Here is a 26177-nt window from a genome sequence, read left to right on the forward strand (position 1 = left end):
CCTGCCAATGCAGAAGACATGGGTTCCATCCCTGGTCTGGTCAGATCCCACATGGCACAGGGCAACTAAGTCGGTGTGCCATAACTACTAAGCCCATGTTCTAGAGCCTGGGAGCCACAACTATTGATCCTTGAGCTGCAGCTACTGAAGCCCTAGCACCTAGAGCCCGTGCTCTGCAACAAGAGAGGCCACCACAATGAGAAGCCCTCACTGCAACTAGAATGTAGCCCCCGCTTGCTGCAACTGGAAAAAAGCCTAAGCAGCAATGAAGAGCCAGCACAGCCAAAACTAAAAAAAAAAAGCAAGCAAGCAAGCAAGAAAGTCTCCATGTCCCACAGCCCTGCAGCAACCCCTCCCCTGCTCAGGTCTGAAGCACAGCAGAGATTAGACCACAGCATTGTGAGCTTCTTTTATTAAAAGTTTTCCCAGATGGACCATGAATCTCCCGAGGGCAGGTACAGGATTTCTTTGCCTTAGAAGATTCACAACCGACAGATGACAAATGGAATGATGCAAACAGCATCATCTACTTCTAAGAGCATCCAGAACCCCACAGCAGATCCAGTTCACACCCTAAAGGGCTGTTTTCTCAGAAACAGTTCACAGACCATGAACATTAAAGCAACAAACAAAACAAAATCTGGTTGCTCACAACACCTTCTAAATCCCTACGGAGAAGAAGGAGAGAGAGGAGAGGCTGAGAAAGAATTAGAACCTAAACCAGTGCATCACACAGAAGCTGGTCTCATCTGACTAGGAACGTCAATCACACACACACACTCGTATCCACACAGGCACACAAATACATATACACAGGCGTGCACACGCCCTCCAGACTTGGCTGCCTTTCTAGTTCCACTGCCCAAGGCTTGACAAGAGAAGGACAGTGGAGAGGACGCAGGGCACCAGACACGGGTTTCAGGAGACTCTCCCACATTGGCTTCAGACACAAGACAGTCAAGAAAGGAAGAGGGTAGGAAAGACTCCTCCTCCTTCCACGGGAGAGGGGGAAGAGTCCCCGCCCACCAGCCCGCTCGGCTCTAAGCAGTTGCCTGAATCCTTCGAAGTGGGTTGGCAGGGGCAACTCTGGGTGAGGCCCCCAACCCAGGACACGAAAGGAACACCACCCACACCCCCAGCCCCATACCCCCCAAGCTGATGACGCTGTCCTCAGATACGGACCAAAGTAGCATGAAATGACTGCAACAAGGATGAGTGAGAGGGAAGAGGGCATGGGGAGGAGGTGGTATGAGATTTGGGAAGGAGAATAGCAGGCTGCTACACACGTGCACACACACACACACACGCACACGCGCGTGCACGCGGACACCCACACAGGCACAAGCTCCCTCCCGAGCATCATCAGCCAGGACACAGGGAAGGCTCCAGAGACAGGGAAGGCCAGTGTTAACAGGCATGAAGCCCAGGACAGAATCCTGCAAGAGCAGGAGAGGAGGAGGAGTTGGTGGAAGGAGAGTTGGAAAGACCATGGCAGGCAGCTCAGCCTAGCTCTGGGCGCGGGCAGGGCTCCACGCAGTTCTTGGGGCTGGAGGTCCAAGAACAAGTAGAGACAAGTAGATAGATGGTGCTCACATCCTGCCTAAAAGGTGGGGTGTAAGAGGGGCCAGAAGAAGTTGACAAGAAAGAGCAGCAGCAGAGATGGGACAAAGAGAAAGAAGAAGAAGCAAGATGCAGACCAGAGAAGAGGCTGGAAAGGTCTGGGCCTCCTGGGGGGGCAGGGACACCCAGAATAGGGAGCCTCCAGGCAGGGCTGTTTCCTGCCAAGCAGCGCCCACGAGACCTGGAAGGAAAGTGAAGAAGGTCACGGGTGCCCATCCAGGCAGGGGATGGGCCTGCTGCTAGCTCACCTCATGCTTTTATGTATAATTTTTTTTTTAAAGGCACCTTTTCCCCCAAGGCACTTCTATTAGAAAACTGTCATTCTCATTCTGTTAGAAGACATTTTTAGGGCCATTTCCAAGATTATTTTAGTAAAAAATATTCAAATCTTCATGGTCTATGATGTACACGTGGCACCCTTGTACAGTGTGCAACCTGCACCACTGTCCCTGGCAGACATGGGTGGGAAGGATCAGGCAGGACTCTAAGCCCAGGGCCTGGACACCAGGAGGAAGGTAAAAGAATTCTCCCTGCCCTGACTGCTGGGTAATTTTAGAGGGTGGTCTTGCTCAAGTAGAAGGAGGGAGAGAGAGAAGTGACAGGGTCCTCAATATTTATGAAAACAAGCAGAGCCCCAAACTGCACTGCTTGGGATAAGGGCTTTCAACTCAGTCCAGGGAAAGAGCTGAGACTTCTTTCCTGTTTGTGGCACCCATTATGCCCAGTGTGTGGGGACAGAGATGCCCAAGGCCATCTAGAAGCGGGCGTTCTCCAGCATCTTTAAGTGTCCTGGCCAAAGTTCAGAGAGCATCCTGCCCTCCTGCAGGACGTCGGGGTTGTGTGTGTGTGGGGTCTTTTCTAATCCTTCCTTTCATTCCAGGGCCGCAGTTCCAAGGGGCTGCTGCTGGAGTATTCGGAGAGGATGGAAGAGGTGGGCAGAAGGGCGCTGGGAGAGTGGGCGAGGCCGAGGGAGAGCTCACCTTCTGCGCACCGAGAAGGCGTGGCCGTGACATGAAACATTAGGTCACGGGGCCTTCCCATCCGGCCTTAGCGTGCCTATACATCTGCACAGAGAAGGAGAAGAGGTTGAGAGGAGAAGGAGGCGGCACAGCACAGAATCAACCCAACAGCCACGGTAGACAGAGAGCACAGACAGACAGACACTGAGAAAATGAGATGCTGGCAGGACAAACGGGACAGGGTGTGAGAGAGTCCAGGCTGAAAGAGCAAAGGTGGGGGCTGGGGAAGGCTGGGGGCAGGGGAAGGGGCATCACCCCATCATGCATTTCAAAACAGGCCACTCAAACTCCATGCAGAGGGCAGGAAATCTGCCTGAGTGTGAGGCAGGTCCAAGGCCCAGAGCTGATAAGGCAAGCCTGCTGCTTGTGGTCACAGCAACCTGGATGCTGTGTTTCTGGGGTCCTGCCTGTGAGGGAGGTCTAGCGGAGGGGCGTCAGCTGCCAGCTAACAGAAATACTCAAATCTTCAGTGTCAATGATTTGAGTGCAGAGCCTGCACCACTGGACTGGAACCTCAGACCTCCCTGAGCAATACTAGGTCAGGACACTGGCAGGGCTCACAGCTGCTCCCCCTTTCCCTCCCTCCCTCCCTCGTGTACTGACCCCACCTGGGGGCCCCGGGCAAGATATAGAAGGTGTCAAGGGCCAAGGGGGCTGTGGACAGATTGGCTAAACCACAGTTGTGAGCGGGAGAAAGGGAGGGGCTTCGTGGCACTGCTGCAGGATAGGTCAGTGAAGACAGGAGGTGCCCCTGTCAGATTTCCTCCCTAAGGGCCACCGTGCTGCTCTGCTAAAGCCATAGCTTCCGCAGAGGTGGGCAAGGAGGGCTACTGCCCACGTCGCCTTCCAGGCGCCTCCTGGTTAATTTCACCCATGCCGCCCCTTCCTGCTGAAGTCTGCCATCTGGGTCCCAGAAGGTGAGCTCTTTCCCAGTGTTCTCTGAGACAGCAGATAGAGGAAGATGAGCGAGAGCAGAGAGGCTGGGGTGGGGTGGGGGGTGGGCAGGAGAGGAGCTGAGCAAGAATATGACACGCCACGTTGGCACCGGGGACTGACGCTACTGAAGAGACAGACCGTCCGGACTCTGTCGCCGGGGAGAGGAGGGGTGGGAGGGCGTGGATTGGGCTCAGGCATGAGGTGCGCTGGGCAAGGAAGGAGCAAGGGGCCCCAGGTACCTTCTGGGCTCCAGAGAAGGCGTGGTAGAAGCTGGACACGTAAGTCATGATGGCTTTCTCGTCCGGGCGGGCGGTTCCGACGATGTCTGTCAAGAAAAATCTGGAGTTAAAGCCAGCTGGTGAACACATGATACACTCCCTAATGTGATGGGAAAAGCAGCTCTGAGAACCATAAGTCTTCTTGCCAAGACGCTGAGCCTGGATCTAACCAGCATCTGGCATCAACTTCCACTCACAGGAACACAAGAGGTAGAGGAAGGAGTGAAATGGTACCTGAGGAAGGAAACGAGACAAACCAGAGAAACGGGCGCTCAGAACAGCTGGTCGTCAGGCTACAAGTTCAACGCCAGGAACCAAAGGTGTTGGAGGGAAGAGGGAAATGCTACAGATTAGAAAAGATACAAGAACTAGAACGATGAAATGCCACGTGCACACTCTGGTCAAACCAACTAAAGAGAAATAATGGGGAGATTTTGATTTTGAACCAAGTGGCAGATGTATCCAAGAATTACTGTCCATTTGCTTGGTGTGAAAACTATTTTATGATTGAAAAATAGAATGAAACTATTTCTATTTTTAAGGTCTATATTCTGAAGTATGTAGTAGTGAGATGCTATGATGTGTCTGGGATTTGTTTTAAAATACTTCAACAAGAGGACAAATAGAAAAAAAAAAAAAAGTTGACAAAATCGCAATAATTGTTCCATCTGGACGGTGGGTATATGGAAGTTTCTTATATTATTTTCCCTTCTTTTGCACATTGGAAAATGTCCCCACAACTTGACAGACATTGTCACAAACTGTACCTTCCATCTCTTCTCCTAAGGGTCCATTCATCTTTCCAAAAAGTCATTAGCATGCCCATAAGTGTTCTTTCTCTCCCTCCCTTTCCCCTGTGAAGTTAGATATGCATATAGACCTCAAACTCAAATCATCTCTTTGAATTACCCATCACTGCAAGCTCCCATGTATGGACATGAAGCACATGTAAATAAACCTTTTTCTCTCCCCTAAACAACAAAGGACCACTGTGCTCCACCCCAACACCCAGCACCCCAACTCCAAGACCAAGATACGCGTCACCCTCGGGCAGCCCTTTTCAGCACCAGCTACCACCTCCCCCTCCAAATCTCAAGGTATCTGTCTATCTGTGGAATCCCTGAGAGACTAGTGATCCCTAGGCTCCCCAGAAGAGATCCCAGGAACCAGGCCTTCTCCCGTCTGGCCTCAGAGTGCCAAGGCCCAGCCCCTTGGCCGCTGCACGCAGCTGGGAGAAAAGCCGAAGGCTCAGAGGGAAGGGCCTCTCACCTTCCGCATCCAACATCTTGGGAATGTCCAGGTACTTCTCCGCTACATCGAAAGCTGTGTTCAAGTTTGTCAGTGGGTCATCCTAGGGGAGAAGAAGAAGAGGCGGGTGAGAAGCACAAGAAGTTTCTGGATGCCCCCACTGCATGATCATCAAGACTCGGGGGCAAGCGGGTACTGGTGTGGCCCCTCCCTGGTTCAGTCCTCAGGGGCCAGCTCTGGGTATAGAAGTCTGGCCTCATGGCCAGGATCTGCTAGCTGGGGGACTTAAATGCCACCTTTCCTCTTCAAGTTGCAGTTTCTTTGTCAAAGAAATAGAGTGAAGAATACTAGCCTGCAGCCCAAGAAAGAATTGCTAAGAAATGCAAGCTGAGACAGGGGCACTGGCCTGGGAACCATCAGTCTTGACTTCTGGTTTCAGCTCTGCCACCAGCCAGCTGGACTGGCAAACAACCTAACCTCAGTCTCCCCATCTGTTACTCAAAAGTTGGACTAGGAGCTCTCAAGCCCCTTTGGTGCAATATTTCATGAAATTTGGGGACTCCTTCAAATAGCCACAGTCTTCTGACTACATTCTGGCTTCTGCTACCTTCTCAAGAAAACTTATCGGGGACTGGTGAGGAGGTGGAAAAATCAGAACCCTTGTGCACTGTTTGGTGGGATTGTAAAATGGTACAGCTGCTATGGAAAAACAGTATGGAAGTTCCTGAAAAAGTTAAACATGGAACTATATGACATAGCAATTCCACTTCTGGGTCTATATCCCAAAGAACTGAAAACAGGGACTCAAATAATTGTATATCCACGTTCATAACAGCATTATACATGATAGCCAAAAGGTGGAAATAACACAAACGTTCATGGACAGATAGACACAGGATACTATTCTGCGGAAAAAAGAGAGATCCTGAAATGTGCTACAACATAGATGAACCATGAAAACATTAAGCAAAGGGAAATAAGCCAGACTCAAAGAACAAACATTATATGATGCCACTTATACAGGTACCTACTCCTAAATTCCTAGATACAGAAAGCAGAACGGTGGTCTGCCAGGAGCTGGCAGAAGCAGGAGTGGAGAGTGATGGTGTGATGGCTTCAGAATTTCAATTTTGCAAGATGAAGCATTCTGGAGATGGACGGTGGTGGTGTGAATATACTTAATATCACCGAACTGTACACTTAAAAATGCTTCAAGTGGTACTTGAAAAAAAAAATTGTGGAGTATAATTGCTTTACAATGTTGTCTCAGTTTCTGCTATACAACAAAGTGAACCAGCTGTATGTATACAAATATCCCCTCCCTCTCACCCCTCTAAAAGTGGTACTTTTCATATTATGTACATTTGACCAAATTGAAAAAAAAAATTTAATGTGGAAAAAGAGCCACAACTTAGTAGAGAGTTCCTGGCTGGACCTCCCACTCTCTTCTTGGTTCCTAAGCCTAACCTAAAGCAAACTGGCTTTGTCAGCCTGCAACTCAGCTTCTGCATCTGCTAAGGTGAGAATCAAAGGGGACAAAAGGATACATCCATTCATTTGGGACACTTTCAGGAAGAAATTGCTCAAAATAGAGAAGGTGGAGTCCTTCTGGGAAAGCTTCTGACAGTTTCCAGAATGATAAAAACCACTGCCAAGAGGCAGTGGTCATATCCGTCCAAGGCCTTAGGCCATCCTCAGGCCCCGGGTGCGCACGTCCCTACCCTGCCAGATTCCCAGGCACCACCAGGCCCCCATGCCCACCGAAGGAAGTGCTCCCTGGTCAGAGCCCTTGGCTCCCCGCTGTTCCCAAGCTCCAGAGGCTCTGGCAACCTCTGGGCTTTCTGGTAAGAGCCCACGGTTCAGTGGGAACAGGTCTGTGCTAGGATTCTAGTATCGCTATTGGTACTGTATTGAAGAGAAGAGACAGACACAGAGAAACACAGAGAAATGAGCCGGGAGAAATGAAAAGACACGGAGAGGGCAGAGGGTGGGGAGAGAGCTGGCCGAGGATGAGACAAAGGCCCCTGGACTCTCCCTCCCCGAATGGCTGAGGCTCCTGGAGTCAGGGCGGGGGTGTGTGGGGTGAGACTGAAGAGCCACAGTCAGCACAGGCCCCGCTTTACACAGGGTTGGGCACAGCTGTGCATCAACTGGGTGCTGCCTCCCTAGCCCCCCACGCAGGGACCCAGGCACACACACTCCCGTCACCACGGTGCATCCGCTGACCGGCTGGGAGGACTGTGATGGTGACGCCTTTAAAAAAGTCTCCATCTCCAGGATTCCCCCACGTCGGCCCCTGTTTGGTTTGGCCGCACACTTTTCAGCTGGGGCGGTGGGGAGTGGGGTGGTGGTGGTGGGTTCTCAAATTGCTTTTTTTCTTTGCAAAGTGGCTGAATTAGAGGGCTGGGATTCCCCATCCCCCGAGAGGTAAGCTGGCCCCCGTCCACATATACCTGGACACAGCTATCACAGGGCCAGTCAGCGGGCTCCCCTCCTTCGGCAGGTGGTGAGCCCCTCCAGAAAGGCAGGGGCCCAGCCTCAAGCTTCAGGCCCAACTTAGGATTTCTGGAGAGTGTGGGAAACTCCACCAGACTCTTTTCTCCCCTCACAAATCCTTTTCGGCAGCCCCCTCCTACACACACATCCCCCCAAACAGAGGGTCTGATGCCACAGAGCAGCTCCTCTACCTGCAACATCAAGCCTGGCATGGCCACGGTGGGGGACTTGGCTGAAAACCAAGATCTCCAAGTACTGAGGTCAAGGAGACAAAAACCAGAACAGTCATTCCTAGAAGCCTTTTTTGTCAAGAGATCCAAGCACCGACAGGGGACATTCCAACCTGAGCTCCAGACCGTCTACTGGGGTGGGGTGGGGAGGGCACCAAGGGTGGTCTCTCCCAGGATGCCTGCTCCACGAGGCCTCTTGTGCCGGGATGGGCTGAGACGGAGGGCAGTGAGTCCAGTCAGAGTGTCCTGGACGGCCCTCTCCAAGGTCAGGCCAGTGTCCTTTAACCAGCCCGGACGCTAAGAACCACCATGAAGCTAGACACACAGCTCCCACCTCCCGGTCTGCTCCTCAACACAGACGCTCAAGAAAATCCCCCAGCAGCTTCACGCCAAAAGCGCAAATGAAATCAAGCGGCAACAAAATCCCCTCCAACTTTCGACCAGGAGGGAAAGCAGATCCCTGGCGGGGACCTGCCCAGGACTGCGCAGCACGTCTCAGACAAGGCTGGGATACACATCTCTAAGGACGTGAGAATCTAAAATTAGGAAAGTAAGGCACGCACCTTGGGAAACCCAGAAAACCAGAACGGGGAAATGCCACTGAGGATCTCAGAACGGGGAAATGCCACTGAGGATCTCAGCATCCTAACAGAATTTCTGTGGCGCTTTTGATGCCTTTCCTGGCAGGTTGGGCATGTTGGCAAGCATATACACACTCAAGGAGCCCTGATGTAAGGTGTTTTCCTCTTACTTCCAGAGGGGCCGTCTCCTAGGCTAGTCTAAGACTGACACGCTCTCACACTGGGCTGTGGGCTCTCAGAGCAGGTGGCCCAGTCCCGCCCTTCCCCCCCCCACCCCAGGGGGACCAGCTGGGTGGGAGCTGGCGGGGACAGGTGGGAGGGTCAGGCGAGCACACAAACCTTCCGCAGCTTCCCATAGTCGATCAGCTCAGGCCGGTGTCGGTGGATCAAGGCACAGAAGCCGAGGCCGTCCTTCCAGCTGCCCAGGGGAGAGGTGGTGGGGGGTGGCCAGAGGGTGAGTGGAGCCAAGCACTCAGGGCAAAGTGCCAAGCAGGGATCTCATTTTTTCCAGAGATGAACCCACAACCCCTCGGAGCAGGAGTTGGGAGAACAGAGTGGGAAGGAGCCTGCTTGCTGCCACAATCCCAGGCACCGGGTTAAGGCTCCATGGGGTTTGGTGAGTTGTCACGTCCCGCCCAAGCCTCCCACCAAGGTCTGGGGCCCTTGTCTGCTCTGTTTCAGAGCCCCAGGCTAGAACTCTCCGGACACTCTCCTGAGGGGGCTCCAAGAGCTTCAACCCAAGATGTATCAGGCAGCAGCCAGAACAGAGTGGGCCTCGAAGGGCAACACTCCCTTTCCAGAAAAGCGACTCCTTCCCCAAGGCTCTGTGTTCTGTTCCAGAGCAGAGACTGACCCAGCCCAGGAGCCCCAGGGGTCCTTGGGGGAAGCAGCCTGGCTTCTGCAAGAGCCCCTCAGCCCCCTGCCACGCACCTTATGTGGAAGTTCTGGATGTTGACATTCTTGTAAGGGGCTGTCTTTCTCTGACACCACAAGAGAAGCCCTTCCTTCGCTGAAGTCTCTGTGGGGAAGGGGATGATGGGCAGAGAGGTCAGAGTCTGGCTTGTGGAAGGAGGGTGTGGGCTCCTGAAGGACCCCTGTGACCACAGGGTCCTTCACACGGGGGTCCACACAGAGACTCCTAGATTTCAACCCTGCTGCTTCTAGGCCATTAAATCTATTTCCTGGACAAAGTTTGAGACGTTATTTGAGACACAGAAGTAAGCCAGGTATCATTTCAGAACTGGCCACCTGATACATTAAAATAATGAGAAAATGGCCTTTCAAACTTTCAGACTCTCTCCCCCTCACTCCCTTTTATGCAAAGAAATAGCAACAACACAAAATTAAGTCGGCAACCTCTGTCGGGCAGCCACTTTGGGGAGGAAGGGTTGACTGGTCTGTGAAATCTGAAATCTAGGACTCTTCAGACAGGGAGGGCCCGTGTGCCCTGTGGATTGCACACAGTCATGTAAGAAGAAAGCATTAGGACTCCCAGTCACATTTACTGTTCATCTAAAAAGAAAAAACAAGGTCTCCTCATATTTAATGCATGGATCGACACTGCTGCTGTGTGTAAAGCAGACAGGTGTCAGTAAGTAGGGCAGGTATCTGAGGGGGCCCCAGAAGCTTCCGGCCCGGGAGGGCCGCAAACCACACTGCCCCCATGTGTTCACATCTGTGAATAGCAGCTCGCGGTACTCAGTGAAGTGGGTTTCAGTTCACAAAATGGACTTTAAAATGACGCTCAACAATTCCTGCAAAGATAATATAGTAATTCAAGCACAAGAAAATGATAAAAATCTTCAAAGCTAATGCTTCCGCTTTTAGTTCAAGCTCTTTTCAGCAAGATAAAAACAACTATTTACTCAGAGCTGACAAGAAGTCTACCCAAAAGAATAAACTCATCAAGAAAGCTATTTGAAAACCAGATTTGTATCTATTATCACGAACAAGAACCCTAAGCAACTACTGTGGGTATCTATTTAGTCACTTCAGCCCTAATAACCAGGTATCTATAAACCAAACTTAAGACCTTCACATTGCTGTATCACTGTCAAACCAAGATTCCCATAACAAAGCAATTTAATCCACACTGTCCTCATTAAAAATTAATTTCTAGGCCATTAAAATGAATTTTAAAAAATACTTTAAAAATACCTCCATCTCATCTTTTAAAAACCTGGTTTGATGTGTTTGTATAGCAATGGTGGTGGTGGTGGTTTAGGCGCTAAGTCACGTTTGACTCTTGCGACCGCATGGACTGTACCCTGGCAGGCTCCGCTGTACTCGAGAATTTACCCAGGCAAGAATACCAGATTGGGTTGCTATTTCCTTCTCCAGGATATAGAAATACATGAATATAATTTGCTGAAAAATAAATACACACCTATCAGACATAAAGGTCAAAAACTGCGGGAGTGTGAAACCAAAAGTTTAGAGAGACCACGGCCCCAGACCATGGTGGCCCCTTGCGGACGTGCAAGGTGGCCACCAGAGGGTGCTATGGGAGCAAAGTGGAGGCCCTATCTCTCTCATGGCTCTCTCCTGACTGCTATTCCCCTACTCTGGGATTTGACAACCCCAGAGCAGTGGTTCCAGTACACTTCCCCACAGCCATCTCGGGCTTTCTCAAAGTGAGGAGGCCAACGCAACTCTAGGGGCCAGCACTCCAGTTTTTACTTGTCTGTAGACTAGGAGAGAGCGAGGATGCCATCGATAGACAAGCGGCCCAGGATGCAGCTTGCGATGAAGGACCTCTTGCCCCATGGATCAGGGAGGAAGATGTGATGGTGAAGGCATGGGAGAGGTGGAAGCCTGGGGACAGCATGGAGCAGAGCAGAAGACCTACCTTCCACAGAGATGTCCTGGATGGCAAAGCGGAGGATGATGGTCCAGATCATGCCCAGGGTCATTTTCACATTCCCATCCACGATTTCTACAGAAACAGCAGCAGGACACGTTAGGATGGGTCTCAGCAGGGACAAAGGTCACATTTCCTGAGTGCTCACATCACTCTGTGCACCACTTAGGAAGTCAAAGGCCACACATTCCACTTCTAGAGGGAAGTCAAAAAGTCAGCACAATCATATATCGCAGGTGCCAGGAGGGAAGTCTATTTGGGGGTGTCCTGGGGGACCAGGAGAGTGTGGTCAGTTCAACTGGGTACAACAGGAAAGGCAACAGAGAAGGGGGCATCTTGAACCTGGGCAGTGTCCACAAGCCTAACAGAGAAGAGGGAAAGGACTTCTACGCCATCGCAAATGTCCTGGCACCTCCAGAGCGGAGGACCTCTGGGCAAGCACAGCTCTCACAACAGCCACCCACCCACCCACCTGGGAAGTCAGTGCAGGCAACAGAAATTAACCAACCTGACAAAGGTTTACAAACTGCTACTAGAAGGATCCACTAACTCACAAATCAAGTTCATGATGCCATAACTTGGTATTTTTTCATAAAAAAACAAACAGCAGCTTCAAAATCAAAATTAAGAGATACCCCACTAAATTCAATCTAAGCAGCACCTTCTAGGTTTTTATTTTAATGCTATAAATTCTATGAAGTTTTTTTTTTGCCCCAGGCTTAGAGGCAGGACATACAAAGATAAATAAGCCCTGTCTTTAAGGATCCTAAAAGATGTAGTCATTTACAGGCTTGGAGACTGAGCAGATAACAGACAGACTCCTTACCTTTCCTGCTCCCAGGCCAGGAGACAGTAACCTGGCCCCGTGGTGAGCTACTCTCAGTTAAGACTCTCACATCGAAAGAGTATCTCATTTTTCCCTCCTGACAACAGTAGATTTGGGGGACACCCAACAAGACCATGAGAAGAGACAATGGCCAAGGACCCCTGATCCCCTGAGCCAACATCCACTTGGGTTTGCTTCCCACAAACCTTTTAAACAAAGAGTGGATTCCTGTAAGGAAATTAATTCTAATACCTCATCCCCTTCCACAAAAGAGAGGGCAAAACTGCGTGTTACTCTGTGACTGGCAAGGTGCAGGCACTGGGCAGTGAGGCCTGGCCCACAGCTGCTTCGGGGGGCAGTGTGGGGGTAAAGTTGCTGAGCCTGAACCAGCGTTCTCAGCAAAGGAAGAACAGTGGCCCCTTTGGGCATGGGACAGGATGTGATTCTTCCTGCTAAGAGGGGGGCTGAAATGTCCCTACCAGAACTCTAGGCATCAGCAGAGCAATGACCCAAGTCTGAGAAACTCGGTTAGAGAGACAGGGAGCTACAGCAGCATACAACCATCCTCCTCAACAACTGAGACAGCTGCACACACTCTGCAGAGCATGCTGAGGGGGAAGTGGAGTCAATCAGTCAAGAATCAGTTCCTAAAAGTTTAATATTTTTTATTTTATTTTTTGGCCACATCTCATGGAATGCACGGAGAAGGCGATGGCACCCCACTCCAGTACTCTTGCCTAGAAAATCCCATGGACGAGAGGAGCCTGCTAGGCTGCAGTCCATGGGGTCGCTAACAGTCGGACACGACTGAGAACTTCACTTTCACTTTTCACTTTCATGCACTAGAGAAGGAAATGGCAACCCACTCCAGTGTTCTTGGCTGGAGAATCCCAGGGACGGGGGAGCCTGGTGGGCTGCCGTCTACGGGGTCGCACAGAGTCGGACACGACTGAATCGACTTAGCAGCAGCAGCAGCAGCATGGAATGCAGGATCTTAGTTCCCCAGTCAGGGCTCCCTGCAGTGGAAGCATGGGGTCTTAACCACGGGACTGCTGGGAAAGCCCCTCCTAAAGGTTTGCTATGCTTAAAATGCTCTTTCACTTGTGACTCCCAACAGTATTGCATCTGTAACATTCAAAGTGCTTATATAAATTGATAAGATAAAAAAGTTTAAATTCATAATACAGGAGTCGGCAAAGAACATGAACAGACACTTCACAAAACACGAAATACAAACCACCATCTTACAAGAATGTCAAACCCACTTGTAATTAGAGATATACCATTTTCCCAGCTATTAAATGAACAAAGTTAAAAACAAGCAAATACACATAATGATGGTAATGATCTATCGTTAGATTGACAGATCTATCAATCTAACGATAGACAGCCGTGTGGCTCTCACCCTGTGGCTAGAAGTATAAATTAGTTTTAAAGAAACACCTTTTGGGGAAATAATTTGTCAACAGGGAGCAAGGCATCTTGAAGTTGCTCAACTTTTTGAGAGTAAAATTCTCTCTCCAGCCCCAGTCAGCCAGTGGTGTGAAATGTAGATTAAGGCTGGCGTATAAAGGCACCTGCTGCCAGGTTACTTATCATGACCCCACCCTGGAAACCCTGTGAAGGTACAAAATACAAGGTGTGACCAAGTGCAGCCCAGACCCTGCCACTCCCTCTGCTCAAGACGTCCAGGGCGTCCCACCCCACTCAGAGCAGCGGCTGCTGGGGCCTCCGGGACCCCTGTCCCCCTCCCCCTGAAGTCCCACGGCCTCCCTGTTGCTCCCCTCTCCCAGGATATCCCTCACCTCCCTCCTGCCTCCACTCGCCCTGCATCTTCTCACTAAGCCCTTCCTGGATCTCCCTCTTTACTCTCCTGCAACTGATACACGTATTTTCTTTCTCGCTCTTCCAGAACATAAGCTCCCTGAGGACAAAGATGTTTTCGTTTTCCAGCACTGCTTGGAGCCCAGCACTGTGCCTGGCACAGAAACAGCCCTCCATCAACGTCTGCTAAACGAACGAATGAATGGAGGACACCAACCACAGACGCCTGAACGGGCAGAGAACACAACAGCACTCAGGCTCCTCGAGGACTGGATGCAGATCTGGAACAGAGCACACTTGTGCTCAACAAACAGATAATTAACACAGCCATTAAAAATCATAATTACAATTTTTTGATGATTTGGAAAAAATCTTTGTAATTACAGAAGACAAAAATCAGGTATTAAATTGTATGGACACCATCTCAAATCAAGGAGAAATTTTTTTTAACATCAAGAAAAAGCTCCAGGTGGTAATGCCTTTCTAGGGAGTCGAGGCTGCAATGCCACTCCCTCTTGACCTGGGGGCGGAGGGGTGTGTGTGTGTGTGTACCCACCCACCCCCATCTGTTGTTCAGTCGCTCAGTCGTGTCCGACTCTTTGTGACCCCATGGACTGCAGCTAGCCAGGCTTCCCTGTCCTTCACCATCTCCCGGAGCTTGCTCAAACTCATGTCCATTGAGTCAGTGATGCCATCCAACCATCTCGTCCTCTGTCATCCCCCTTCTCCTCCTGCCTTCAGTTTTTGCCAGCATAAAGGCTAAATAACCCAGCCTCCTGTTGGCCTTGAGCTCAGAGTCCTCCCAATACCAAGGAAGACAAGACAGCTTCCTCTTTAGGTCTTGCCAACTTACTTCTTTTCTCTTCCAGAAATACCCAACCCCTGAGGAGTTTGCTTACTGAATTTTCAACGCCTACCAAGGAAGCAGTTGCATGCCAGAAAACAAAGGAGCCGAGTACAGGCAAAGAGAGCGATTTGTTTTCATCCCCATGTCCACCTGAGCCCCCCTCACCCTCAAAAACCCTCCCCAGAATGGATCCTTTCACTAGGCAGCTCTATGTTTGGAGTAAGTTTGTCCATCTCACAGGTGTCTTTATGGCTGATACACTGAGTCCAAAAGGGGGGTGCCATGGCTGTAACCGGGCCCCTGGGGGAAACCCATGATGAAAGATTAACAAATGTCTGCTGTGGGTGTGGGAAGATGCCATTCCTAAACCACGGCTACCTATGAAGCTGTTCGTATCCTGCTTTTACTCAGAACCTGCCTCTCTCTTGGCCCCACTCCAGGCAGGCAGTATTCAGACGGTGGAATCAATGATGCTGAAGAAACTCCATGTGGTAGAAAACTAGACCCTCCAACCTGGGGGGTCACCACTGCCCAGACCAGTGGCCACCATCCAACCTAAGGACAGACACTAAATCATCAAGCCCACTCCCAGGCTCTGGCACCCAAAGCTATCAGGCTTTCCCTGCCTCTAGATTTTAAAATGAAAATTCCTTCTCAGGTGCTCTCATCTGGTTAAATCCCAACCACTCACCCAGGTCAAGTCTCAATCCCATGAAGTCTAGACATTCTAGAACCAAGTATCACACAAGAAATGGATCTATTCTAACCTCTCCTGTGGCATGGATGCTCCTTGCCTCCGACCTCCACCTGAACATCTTTGGGTGTTCACTTTGAACACCTGATGCTTTTCCCAGAGCACTCACTCCATCCCCTAAGGTTCTGTATGTTTTCCACAGTCTGCCTACCCACAGGATCTCCCTTCCAGGCCTGGTGCTTCCCACCAGGGTCAGCCGGAGTCAAGACCTTGTCCCACGTGATCATCCTTCAAAGGTCTGGGATCTTTCACTGGGGCCCCAATCTGGTCCCCAAGGCTCCCCTGCCAGGATAAATGGCAACGTCTCCTCCCACCCCAACCCCAGGAGAGCTCCTTCTGGGTGATCCATTCCACTGTCTTTGATAGTCTACAGCAGCAAACTTCATTTCATTAAAATAAACAAAACCCTTTCTGGGCCTCATCCGGTTTCCTGGCTCAGCAGCGGGCCGTCCTGGCATGATCTTGGTGCTCGACCTCTTTCTTTTTAGTCGCAGTATAGTTGATTTACAATGTGTTAATTTCAGGTGTACAGCAAAGCGATTCAGTTATACATAGAGACATTCATTCTTTTCCAGATTCTTTTCCCATATAGGTTACTATTAATGCATTGGCTTAAAATGGGAGAGAGGATTTCAAAGAGGGAAGCCTTGGCCTAAAGGTAGCAGGAAGGCTTGGAATGTCTCATTTTAAAAGCAGCTTTAGAAATCTTTCAAGAAGCAACGTCTGTGTTAAGGGAACTAGAAAACTCCAGCCAGCTAGGTTAAGTGACCTCCTGGGAGAACAGAGGTGGTGGTTAGAGTTTATGCCCCTGTCTGGCTGTGCTCCTTACCCCTCTGTTGAGACCACACAGCTAGTGTGACCCGCCACTTCACAGCTGAGGAAAATCAGACGTGAAGGTTCTGTCCTAGACCCCTGCAGAGAGGCAGCAGTGCCCTGGTGATTGGAGAGGTTTAGACTTCAGCTCTGGAGTCCAAACCCCCAGGGTTGAATCTGTGTTCTGCCAAATGGAAGCCACCTGGCCCAGAGCCTGTGGCCAACACACTGCACACTTCCATTCGAGCAGCTCCTCTGAGCCTTCGTTTCCTAGACTGTAAAATATGGCTGGTGATACTACAAGCCTGTCAAAGCATTCTGTCCTGTCTGGCCAGCCACAGATCTGGACCTCAGCAAGTGCTATTCTTGCCCATCTTCTCCTTTCTTCCTTCCCTTTGGTATTCAGTGACACACACACACACACGGGCTTCCCTGGTGGTTCAGATGGTAAAGAATCTGCCTGCGATGCAGCAACTAACACTACTACCATATATACGTGTGTGTGTGCATGCGCACACGCTAAGTCGCTTCAGTTGTGTCTGACTCTTTGCGACCCCATGGACTATAGCCCACCGGGCTCCTCTGTCCATGGGATTCTCCAGGCAAGAATACTGGAGCGGGAAGCCATTCCCTTCTCCAGAGGATCTTCCAGACCCAGGGATCAAATCCAGTCTCTTATGTCTCCTGCATTGGCAGGCAGGTTCTTTAGCACCACCTGGGACTCTCTCTCTCTCTATATATATATATACACACATATATATATTATGGTAGTTGTTACATTCTCCTTTCTAAAAGTCTGGATTTCTGGCTTCTTTCGAAAAATTCAGAACATCTGGCAACACTGGATATGTATTCCCACTCAGCAACAATTGGTTAGATCTACACAGCAGCTGCCCTGTTTAGAAGAACGTGTTTTTCCCACTTCTCCCCACTCCCCACTCATCCCTACTGTCTCTGGCCCACCTCACACATCCTCCACTTCCCTGCCCCAGGGAGCATCTGAGCTTGTAGCAGACTACCAGAGTGGTGATTTCTTTGGCTTCCCATCCCTGCTTAGCTGAAACTTTTTCTGCCAAGTCTTGATTCCTCCCTAAGAGAACAAACAATTCTTTTCTTCTTTGGTACCTTGCTGTACACAAGCCCTTCAAACATTTACTGAGCACTGACTGTGGGCAGCATGCCATTGGGAGCTGGGGCCACAAGGATGTAGGAGACATGATCTCTGCCTCACAGCTCAGGGGGTGGGACACAAAAGGCACCACCCACAATGACCTCAAGGACTAGCCTGAGTCCCTGATAAGGCAAGGGTCAGCAAGCTTTTCCCGTAAAGGGCCTGATAGGAAATATTTTCAGCTTTGCAGGGATATGGTCTCTGAGACAGTTATTCAATTCTGCCTGCAGCAGGAAAGCAGCCAATAATATGTAAACAAACGGGTGTGGCCGTGTTCCAATATTTACAAAAGCCCGGGTCCGCCAGGTTTGACCCCATGGACTATAGTTTGCCAGCTCCTGTGCTCAAGTTTCTCAGTTTGAGTTTGCTATATCAAACCCCTCAATTTTCAGAAAAAAGGAGGAGGACTTTCAGATCATCAACCAGAGAAAAAGATCAGCTGCTATGGATTTACTCGGAGAAGGCAATGGCACCCCACTCCAGTACTCTTGCCTGGAAAATCCCATGGACACAGGAGCCTGGTAGGCTGCAGTCCATGGGGTCACTAAGAGTCAGACACAACTGAGCGACTTCACTTTCACTTTCCACTTTCGTGCATTGGAGAAGGAAATGGCAACCCACTCCAGTGTTCTTGCCTGGAGAATCCCAGGACGGGAGAGCATGGTGGGCTGCCGTCTATGGGGTCGCACAGAGTCGGACACGAATGAAGCGACTTAGCAGCAGCAGCATGGATTTACTGGAACAACACCCCGCACCCTCTGTAAGGAAAGGCCACCCTCTGGGGCATTTCTCTAGTGTCACTCTGACCTGGATTTGAGTTCCGGCTTTACCACTTGCTGAAGACGGGACTTTGGACAAGTTAATCTTCATTAGGCACATGTTTTCTTTTTGTAAAATGGGGATAACAATTCGAGCCATCTCACAGGGCTATGGCGAGGATGAAATAAGATCCCTGGTACAAAAGGCTTTAGCACAGTGCCTGCTGCAGAGCAAGTGATCAGTAATCACAGTCCAGGTTATATCTACAATGAATGAATGAATGAATGGAGACTGTACTACTCACCTTTTAGTCTCTGGCACCACAGAGGTGCCCAATCCACTGATGAATCCGTGGGACACAGCCCTCATGGGGCCTGGTTATGGTACTTTATTCTAATCACCTTGACCCTCTCCAAGTCCTTCAGAACCGCACACAAGAAACTGTGCCACCTCCTTCTAACCATTAAGAACATGCTAATAATGGTTTAAACTGAACTTTAAACAATTTTTAAAGATTGAAGTATAGCTGATTGACAAGCTGGTGTTAGTTTCAGGTGTATAAACAAATTTTTTTTCTTAAGTAAAAGGGAAAAAATTCAAGAAGCTGCTCTGCAGGGAAATGTTACTAAGAATATTCCTGGGACTTCCCTGGCAGTCCAGCAGTTAAGACTCTATGCTTCCAATGCAGGGGACACGGGTTCGATCCCTGGTCTGGGAACTAAGATCTCTCATGTCTCGCAGTGTGGCCAAAAAAAGAAACCTAAAGCCTTCTGGACACCCATCCTGCAGGGGCTCCCGGTATGCACCAATGTCCACACATTCTCCCCAGGCTGCAGAACTCTGTGCTTGGGACAGGGGAGCACAGCCAGGCCTACAGAAGGGGGATGTGGCATTCCACACATGTGGATCCCATGGATCCGACAGTGCTGGGCTTCAGCGGGGGGTGGGGGGTTAAAGGGGTGGGGGGGTTGGGGTCACGGTCACCAAGGTACAGAGACTAGACGTAAAGTGATGTTTTTACATGAAGGATCCACTGGCTAGCCAGGTGCTGGGAGCCCTACTTCCAAATGCACCCATGGATGTGTGGGTCTAGGAGTCAGGCTAGAAAAGGCCAAGAGAACCAAGAGGTGGGGGCAGAAAATCCAGCTGGATGCAGAGGGGTGGGATGGGGGTGGGGGGCAGCCAGGGGGCAGGCCCTACTCACCTTCAGCTCCTATGGACACCAGCTTGACCCCCTTGCTGGCTATGAAGTCCAGGGCCTTGTTGACATTGGAGATCTTGTGCACCCTCATTTTGCCTCTCTCGGGCTTGGCCAAACGTTCACCTGAACAGATGGAGAGGGAGGAATGGGAAGTGAAACACTGTTCTCCTACTTCTCAGCTCTAACTGCTTGCAGCCACTCAACAAGTCTGTACTAAGCCCTGAGTATATGTCAAAGGACTTGGCTGTGTGCTAGGAATACAGGGGTGAACAAAACAGCTCGCTGCCTTCATGGACTTACGGTCCAGGGGGACAGACAGACCTTCAACATACATCAACATACACAAATGAACAAAAAGCCAAAAAGGAGAAATGCTTAAAACAAATGCTTTAAAAGAGACTGCAGAGGAGGAGGGCAGGTAGGAGGGTGAAAGAGTTGTGAGGTGGGCAGGGGAGGCCTCTTAGTGGGAGGCCAACAGACCCAGACTGCAGGGAACAGCGATCAAGGCAGAAGGAACAGCATCTGCAAAGGCCGATCCGGGGGAGGGTGTGGGTCATGCTAGGGTATTTGGGGAAAGCTCCCTGTGTGTTGCCCACAGAGCCCCTCTCTCATTTGAGAACCACAGCTCTTATCCGTTTACTGCTGCCCAGGGGCACTCTCAGCTCAGCTCCAAGTCAACCCTCCACCCTCACTCAGCGGCCATTTCCCTGACCCCTGCTTCCCACACAGAGCTTCTGCTGTTCAGTGTTTACGGTCAGGAGCTTCAGGGAAGCAGGGGGTGATGAGCTGGTTCTCCAAATACCCTGCTCAGAGCACAGGAAGGAGGTGTCCAAGGATCCCCTGAAGCCATTTGAAAAATGTATACATGCAACGTGTGCCCAGACCTGGGGAAGGGGCGCACAGCTTTCAGTCTCTGAGAGGTCTGACAACCACCATCCTCGAACTCAGGACGTCACACCCAGCACAGGCTCCACAGCGGCCCCCTCTCCACCCCACTTCTGAGCACATCAACAGCCTGGCTGAGAGATCCCAAGGGGCATGGTGGCCCTGATGTTGGCCATGCTCATCCTGTCAAGAGCAGCACTTCTCCAGGGAGCCCCCTCCCCAGAGCCCCCACCCGACTTCCACAGAACAGACTTCCTGCTACAGATGTCACTTGGCCTGGCAGCATCCAGCGAAGCCCAGCTGGGTTTTTATTATTAAATCAAGACTTCCCATGTGTGGCTTTCCCAAGGCTGTGGCCACAGCCCACCCTCTCTGGGAAGGTATCCTACTGCCCCCCTGGGCAGATGAGACGCCCCAGGGCTCCCTTCCAATAGGTGGGATGGAGCCAGTACCTTGTGGCCCTCCCCCCACACCCCACCGCGCCCCACGAGGGCTGCTCCCACTAGAGCCCCAGCCTTTAGGTCCTGCTAAGCCTGAGCTCGCCAGCCTAACTGCCAGCTACATCCACTGGCTGGAACAGGCTCCTCCAAGACAAGGGAGGTAGCAAAGTCCTGAGACTTTGGTCCACACAAAATCACCTGGAGAACCTGCTGACGGTAGGCGTCTGGCCCCCTCCCCCTTCCTCCTGAGTTTCTGACTTTGGAGGTCTGGGAACCCACATGTGGCTAAGTAGTCCTGCTGATTCTGCTGGGTGGTCCAGGGACCACACTCAGAGAACCTCTACAGACAGCAGAGGTCCCCTTGCAGAGGGGGGGACCCCCCCTTCCTTTTCCTGCCATCCTAACCATCTCCAGAGACACTCAGGGAGGAAAAGGCATCGTCTCAATGACTCAGTCTCTCCCCACCCCAGGAAACAGAAGAGCCGCCTCACAGATGTGCACAGGCCTGTTCAGTGCAAGCACCTGGTGGGTATTCAGAAAGCCCAGCTGGGCGGTCGGTCACTCTATATTTGCTGAGCATCCCTACCTGCCCAGTATATAGATCTGAGCACCTGGGACATGGACGAGTTTGTCCCTGCCCTCCGGGGCCAGGTGTGCAGTGGGGAGAAAACACACGAGCCAAGAACAATCCTGCTGTGTGGCAAATGACGTGCTAGAGGGATCAACAGCGTGTTCCAGGAGCCCAGAGGAGGGCAGGCACCCAAAGCAGGAACAGAAGGGGTGATGGTCAAGGAAGCCTTCCCGGAGGAGATGCCTAAACCGAGTTTTTAAAAATGAAAAAGAACAATGCCAGATTTGCTTAAACTAAGAAATGTTGGAGGAAGAGGTAATAAGGACACTCTAAAAGGCATTTAGAGTTCTGTAACAACCTAGAGGAGTGGGATGGGGAGGGAGATGGGAGGAACGTTCAAGAGGGAGGGGACATATGTGTGCCTATGGCTGATTCATGTTAACGCTTGGCAGAAACCAATTCAGTTCTGTAAACCAATTAACCTTCAATTGAAAAAATACATTTAAAACTTAAAAAAATAAATAAAAGGCAGTTAGAGGAAAACATATGGCAGTTCCTGAAAAAATTCAACACAGAATTACCCTAGGATCCAACAATTCCACTTCTGGGTACATCCCAAGAGAAGTGGAAGCAGAGACTTACACAGTATCTGTATATCCATGTTCTTTGCAGTATTACTCACAATATCCACAATGTGGAAACGACTCAAGTGTGAATGACAGATGACTGAATAAACAAATGTGGAACATATGTACACAATGGAATATTGTCTGGTCTTAAAAAGGAAGGAGATTCTGGTACATGCTACTTTATGGAGGAAACATGAGCACCTTATGCTAAATGAAATAAGCCAGTCACAAAAGGACAAATACTACAGGGTTGCACTAATATGAGAAGCCTAGAACAGCCAAGTTCACAGAGATAGAATGTAGAATGGTGGTGGTCAGGGGCTGGGGGGAGAAGGAGATGGCAAGTTGGCATTTAATGATGGCATGGCATCTCGGTGGGGAATGATGAAAAAGCCTGGAGATGAGTACTGGTGATGACGGTAGCACAATAATGTGAATGCACTCAATGCCTCTGTGCACGTTTAAAAACGGCCCAAACGGTAAATTTTAAGTTACGTATATTTGAACACACACACCCCCTACCCCCACCTGCAGTGGAAATATTTTAAAGCACCGAGGGGCAGAGAAGCCAGCCAGAGTTTGTGCAAAAGCACCGAAAACAAAGAGCAGGGGGACACACACGTTGGGGGCGGGGGGGGGGGGGGGGGGCTGCATGTCTTCCTGTGGCAGAGAGTCTGACACCTTTTGGGGAACAGTTAGTCAAAAACAAAGCAAGTGCCAGCTCATGAAGGATTCTGCTAGCTATGTTAAGGAATGTGAGCTGCAGGTACAAAGCCCCAGGGAGGCACTGAAAAGTTTCAAGCAGGGAACAGTACAACCACATTTGGGCTATTAGATGGACCCTCTGGCTACATGTGGGTGATGGAGGCCAGTGAGAAAGCGGGGAGCTGGGAGGAGGGGTCAAAGGCCTCTGGACATCATCTAGGAGAAAGCTGATGCAGGAACAATATCTGTGTAGCAGAGGTCAAAAAAGGAGAACAGAAGAAGAAAACAGAATGAATGAAACTTAAATGCCAAAGAAGAGCTGTCTAAGATTCCTGAATGAGGCTTAGAAGAACAAGATGAAGACTGCAGGAGGAAAAAGAGGTTTGCAAGGGCCAGGTGTGGTACACAGTATTGAAGCCTGGGGCACAAATGGGTGGAGATGCCCAGTGCAATTCAGGATTTAAGCCTGAACTGGAGCCTCCAAGAAGGCTGGACTGACCCTACTCTAGGACTCACTGGCGTCAAGATGGAAGATAAAGTGAAGAATGCAGCTTAGATTGACCAGTGTGTAAGCCAAGGCTAGAATCTCAAGGACCTCCAACCCTTAAGGGATGGTGGAGGAAAGGTATTTATAAGAAAGTGGAGTCAGGCATTGGAGAGAGGAGCTGTCCCTCCAGATATCTGGACATCCAAATCCCAAACTGGGGACTGGATAAGGAACTAGGATCACCTTGATATAGGTGGACAGGCAGCAGAGGAGCCAGCATTTGGAGACAGTCAGATGTGGTTGCTTTCCTGACCAAAGAATTTTAGCCTTGGAGGAGAAGAGACCCCAGAGACCAACCTTCAGACCGCTCTGTATGCAAATGAGGATGCTGAGGCAGAAAGGCAGTGACTTGTCCAAGGACACACAGAGGGTCAGCAGCAGAGCCAAGCCCAAACTCAGTCTCAGGGTCTGAAATCACACGCTATCTCCCACTTTTTCAAAAGCTCCAAAGCTAGCCCCAACCAAAGATGGAGCAGAAGCAGAGGTGTCGGGGCAGCATTTCCAAAGGGGCAGAGCCCAGTGGGCAATGTCTGATCCTACACCCTGGTGACCCTGCCCGTCTGGCATCACCTTTGCCCCGGCACTCCCAAGACCATGGTCCAGCTCACCTGAGATGACCTCCAGCAGTAGCATCAGCTTCAGGCCGTCCCGGAAGTCCTCCTCGATGTTCTCGATCTGTGTTCCTGCCTTCCGGAGGTGGGAGTTGCACCATGCTGTAAACGTCTGCAGGAAGGAAAGACGAGCAAGTGGTCAGGCTCTCCCACAAGCCGCAAGGTCTCTGAGGCTCTCACAAGGGCCTCACTGTGTCCCCAGGACCCTGTTGCCTCATGTCATTTTTCCGGCTGTTTTGTGCAAGGTGCCGAGTGGGCTGGTGTTGTCATCCTTGTTGGTTAAGATATCTGACGGGGTCAAAGAGGGCAAGAAAGAGCCCTCAGTAGAGCCCATAAAACCTCTCAGCATCATTTCCCCACACAATCTCCTTTACCTCATCGCAGGGCAATAGCTGAGGGGTCGCCCTGCAGGGCCAGCAGCACAGGTGGGCACAGTGGGATGGACAAAGGAACACCCTCCTTTTAAAGTCCACCCTCCCGACCTTCTTCCAAAACCATTATCCCCACCTACATTTAGAAGTGGTATGATTCTGTTCTTACCAGCTTACCTCTTAGGTTTTAAAGCTTAGTATCGATCTTCACAGTTACAAGGTGGAGTATCCCAGAGGTAAAATATTAAGCCTCATTAACACCTTAGGGTAAATAAATTTATTAAATCCTTGCCCACTTGGCAGCTAGCTAATGGAGAGCATTAATCAGGTTTACTGGGGACAGAGTTCAGAGGAATAGTGTCTGGATAAGCAGAGAGAAAGGTAAGTACCCCATGGTATATGTGTGTATCCTGGGGGTGGGAGGTGGAGGCACCTTAAACTGCACAAGTATGAGCAAGAATTTTAAAAAGGGACTGTAAGGAGACTAAATGAAAGATCATCATCACTGTAATTTTCTAATCTGTGGGGAGAGAAAAGCAACCTTGAAGCTTCTGTATTCTGTCTTAAGCAGATGACCGGGCAGGTCACCAACCAAGCTGTCCCAGGCCAAAAGCACCTCCTGGTGGCTCACTCAAGGAAGCGGGTGGCTCAACAAATACAAGAAATAAAAAGTGTGCGCTTCAATTTCACTCGCCCATCCAAACAAAACCTGGGCAAGTGCCTCTCCCCAGCTCACAAACAGAGAGAAGAGCTTTCCTGCTTTAGATCCAAACTACTCTTTGGTGACTCAAGACTTCTCTGCACCAAATGGTAATCTCAGTTACATAGGGACTCAAGAGCCAACATCCAGTCACCCCCAGCAGGGCCAGCCAGGTCTCTCCCCACTCACGCCGCCAAGTGGCAATGCTGAGAGTGAGCTATTCATCAAAACAGCAGCATCCACGCTAGAAATCCTCCTCCTCTTTGGAAGGGTCACCAGACTCATGACCCCCACCACCACTTCCTCTTGGGAAACTCCAAAGTGAAGTGGCAAAAATGGGCAGGAGGAGGGCAGGATGCCACACCAGTGAGCACTGGGGAGAAGAAAGGCTTGAGCAGGTTTATGAGCAAGAGTTGAAGAGCCTGGAGCAAGAAGCGGAGACAGCAGTCACACAAGGAGGGGAAAGGAGGCTGTGTTACAACATTCCGCCAACATTTATTTATGGCTCTGCTAGGTCTTCGCTGCTGTGCATGGGCATTCTCCAGTTGTGATGAGCAGGGGCTACTCCCTAGCTGAGGGGCGTGGGCTTCTCACTGCCAGCTCTAGGGCACACAGGCTTCAGTAGTTGCAGCAAGCGGGCTCAGGAGCTGTGGCACATGAGGCATGTGAGATCTTCTGAGACCAGGGACCGAACCCAGGTCTCCTGCACTGGCAGGCGGATTCTTATCCACTGGACCACGAGGAAAGTCCAGGCCTCATTCACATTTCACTAGGCACTTAGCAACACAGGATACTCTTTTTCTCTCCCTGCAAACACATCTCCACTCTACAGGCAAGCCCACTCCCATGATAGGCAAGAGGGATGTGTGGGCTGTCCCAAAGTTTGATGAACCCGACATATAGACTGAAGGTGGGCAGGGGATGCACACTGACTCCTCAGCCTGGAGTGTCCTCTACATCAGGCTCGGCCAACTCACACTCTAAGACTGGGCTAAGAGATCACCTCCTCCAGAAAGCCTTCAGAGTAGCCACCCACCACATGGGGTGATGTGTCAGCCCCTGACACCCTGCATCTCCTCCATCATTGCTCTAATCCCACTGCAAGGTGGCTGCTGGTCAGCTTCACACCTGGACTCAAGTGTTCACCCTAGAGTCTCAGCGCACAGAGTCACAGATGCAGCACTGAGCAAAGTAACAAAAATCCTTTGCCCTGTGTGACAGACACTCGGTGGATGTAAAAATGAGACAACTGAGT

The 26177-nt window shown here is 50.5% G+C and overlaps 1 protein-coding gene across 5 annotated transcripts in view; it reads right to left on the reverse strand.

Annotated features, from left to right (window-relative positions):
* ACTN1 (actinin alpha 1) overlaps nt 1-26177 on the reverse strand; it is a 98085-nt gene that overhangs the window by 19530 nt on the left and 52378 nt on the right. For all 5 annotated transcript variants that reach the window (XM_005211979.3, XM_005211978.4, XM_005211976.3 and 2 more), the window contains 7 exon segments: nt 23849-23963; nt 19467-19586; nt 11257-11343; nt 9339-9426; nt 8748-8826; nt 5123-5204; nt 3815-3900 (listed from right to left, as the gene is read on the reverse strand). In XM_005211979.3, the coding sequence (XP_005212036.1) occupies nt 3815-3900; nt 5123-5204; nt 8748-8826; nt 9339-9426; nt 11257-11343; nt 19467-19586; nt 23849-23963 (657 nt within the window).

Source organism: Bos taurus, chromosome 10 (assembly GCF_002263795.3).
Source record: "Bos taurus isolate L1 Dominette 01449 registration number 42190680 breed Hereford chromosome 10, ARS-UCD2.0, whole genome shotgun sequence".
In the NCBI taxonomy this organism is placed as follows: Eukaryota; Metazoa; Chordata; class Mammalia; order Artiodactyla; family Bovidae; genus Bos; species Bos taurus.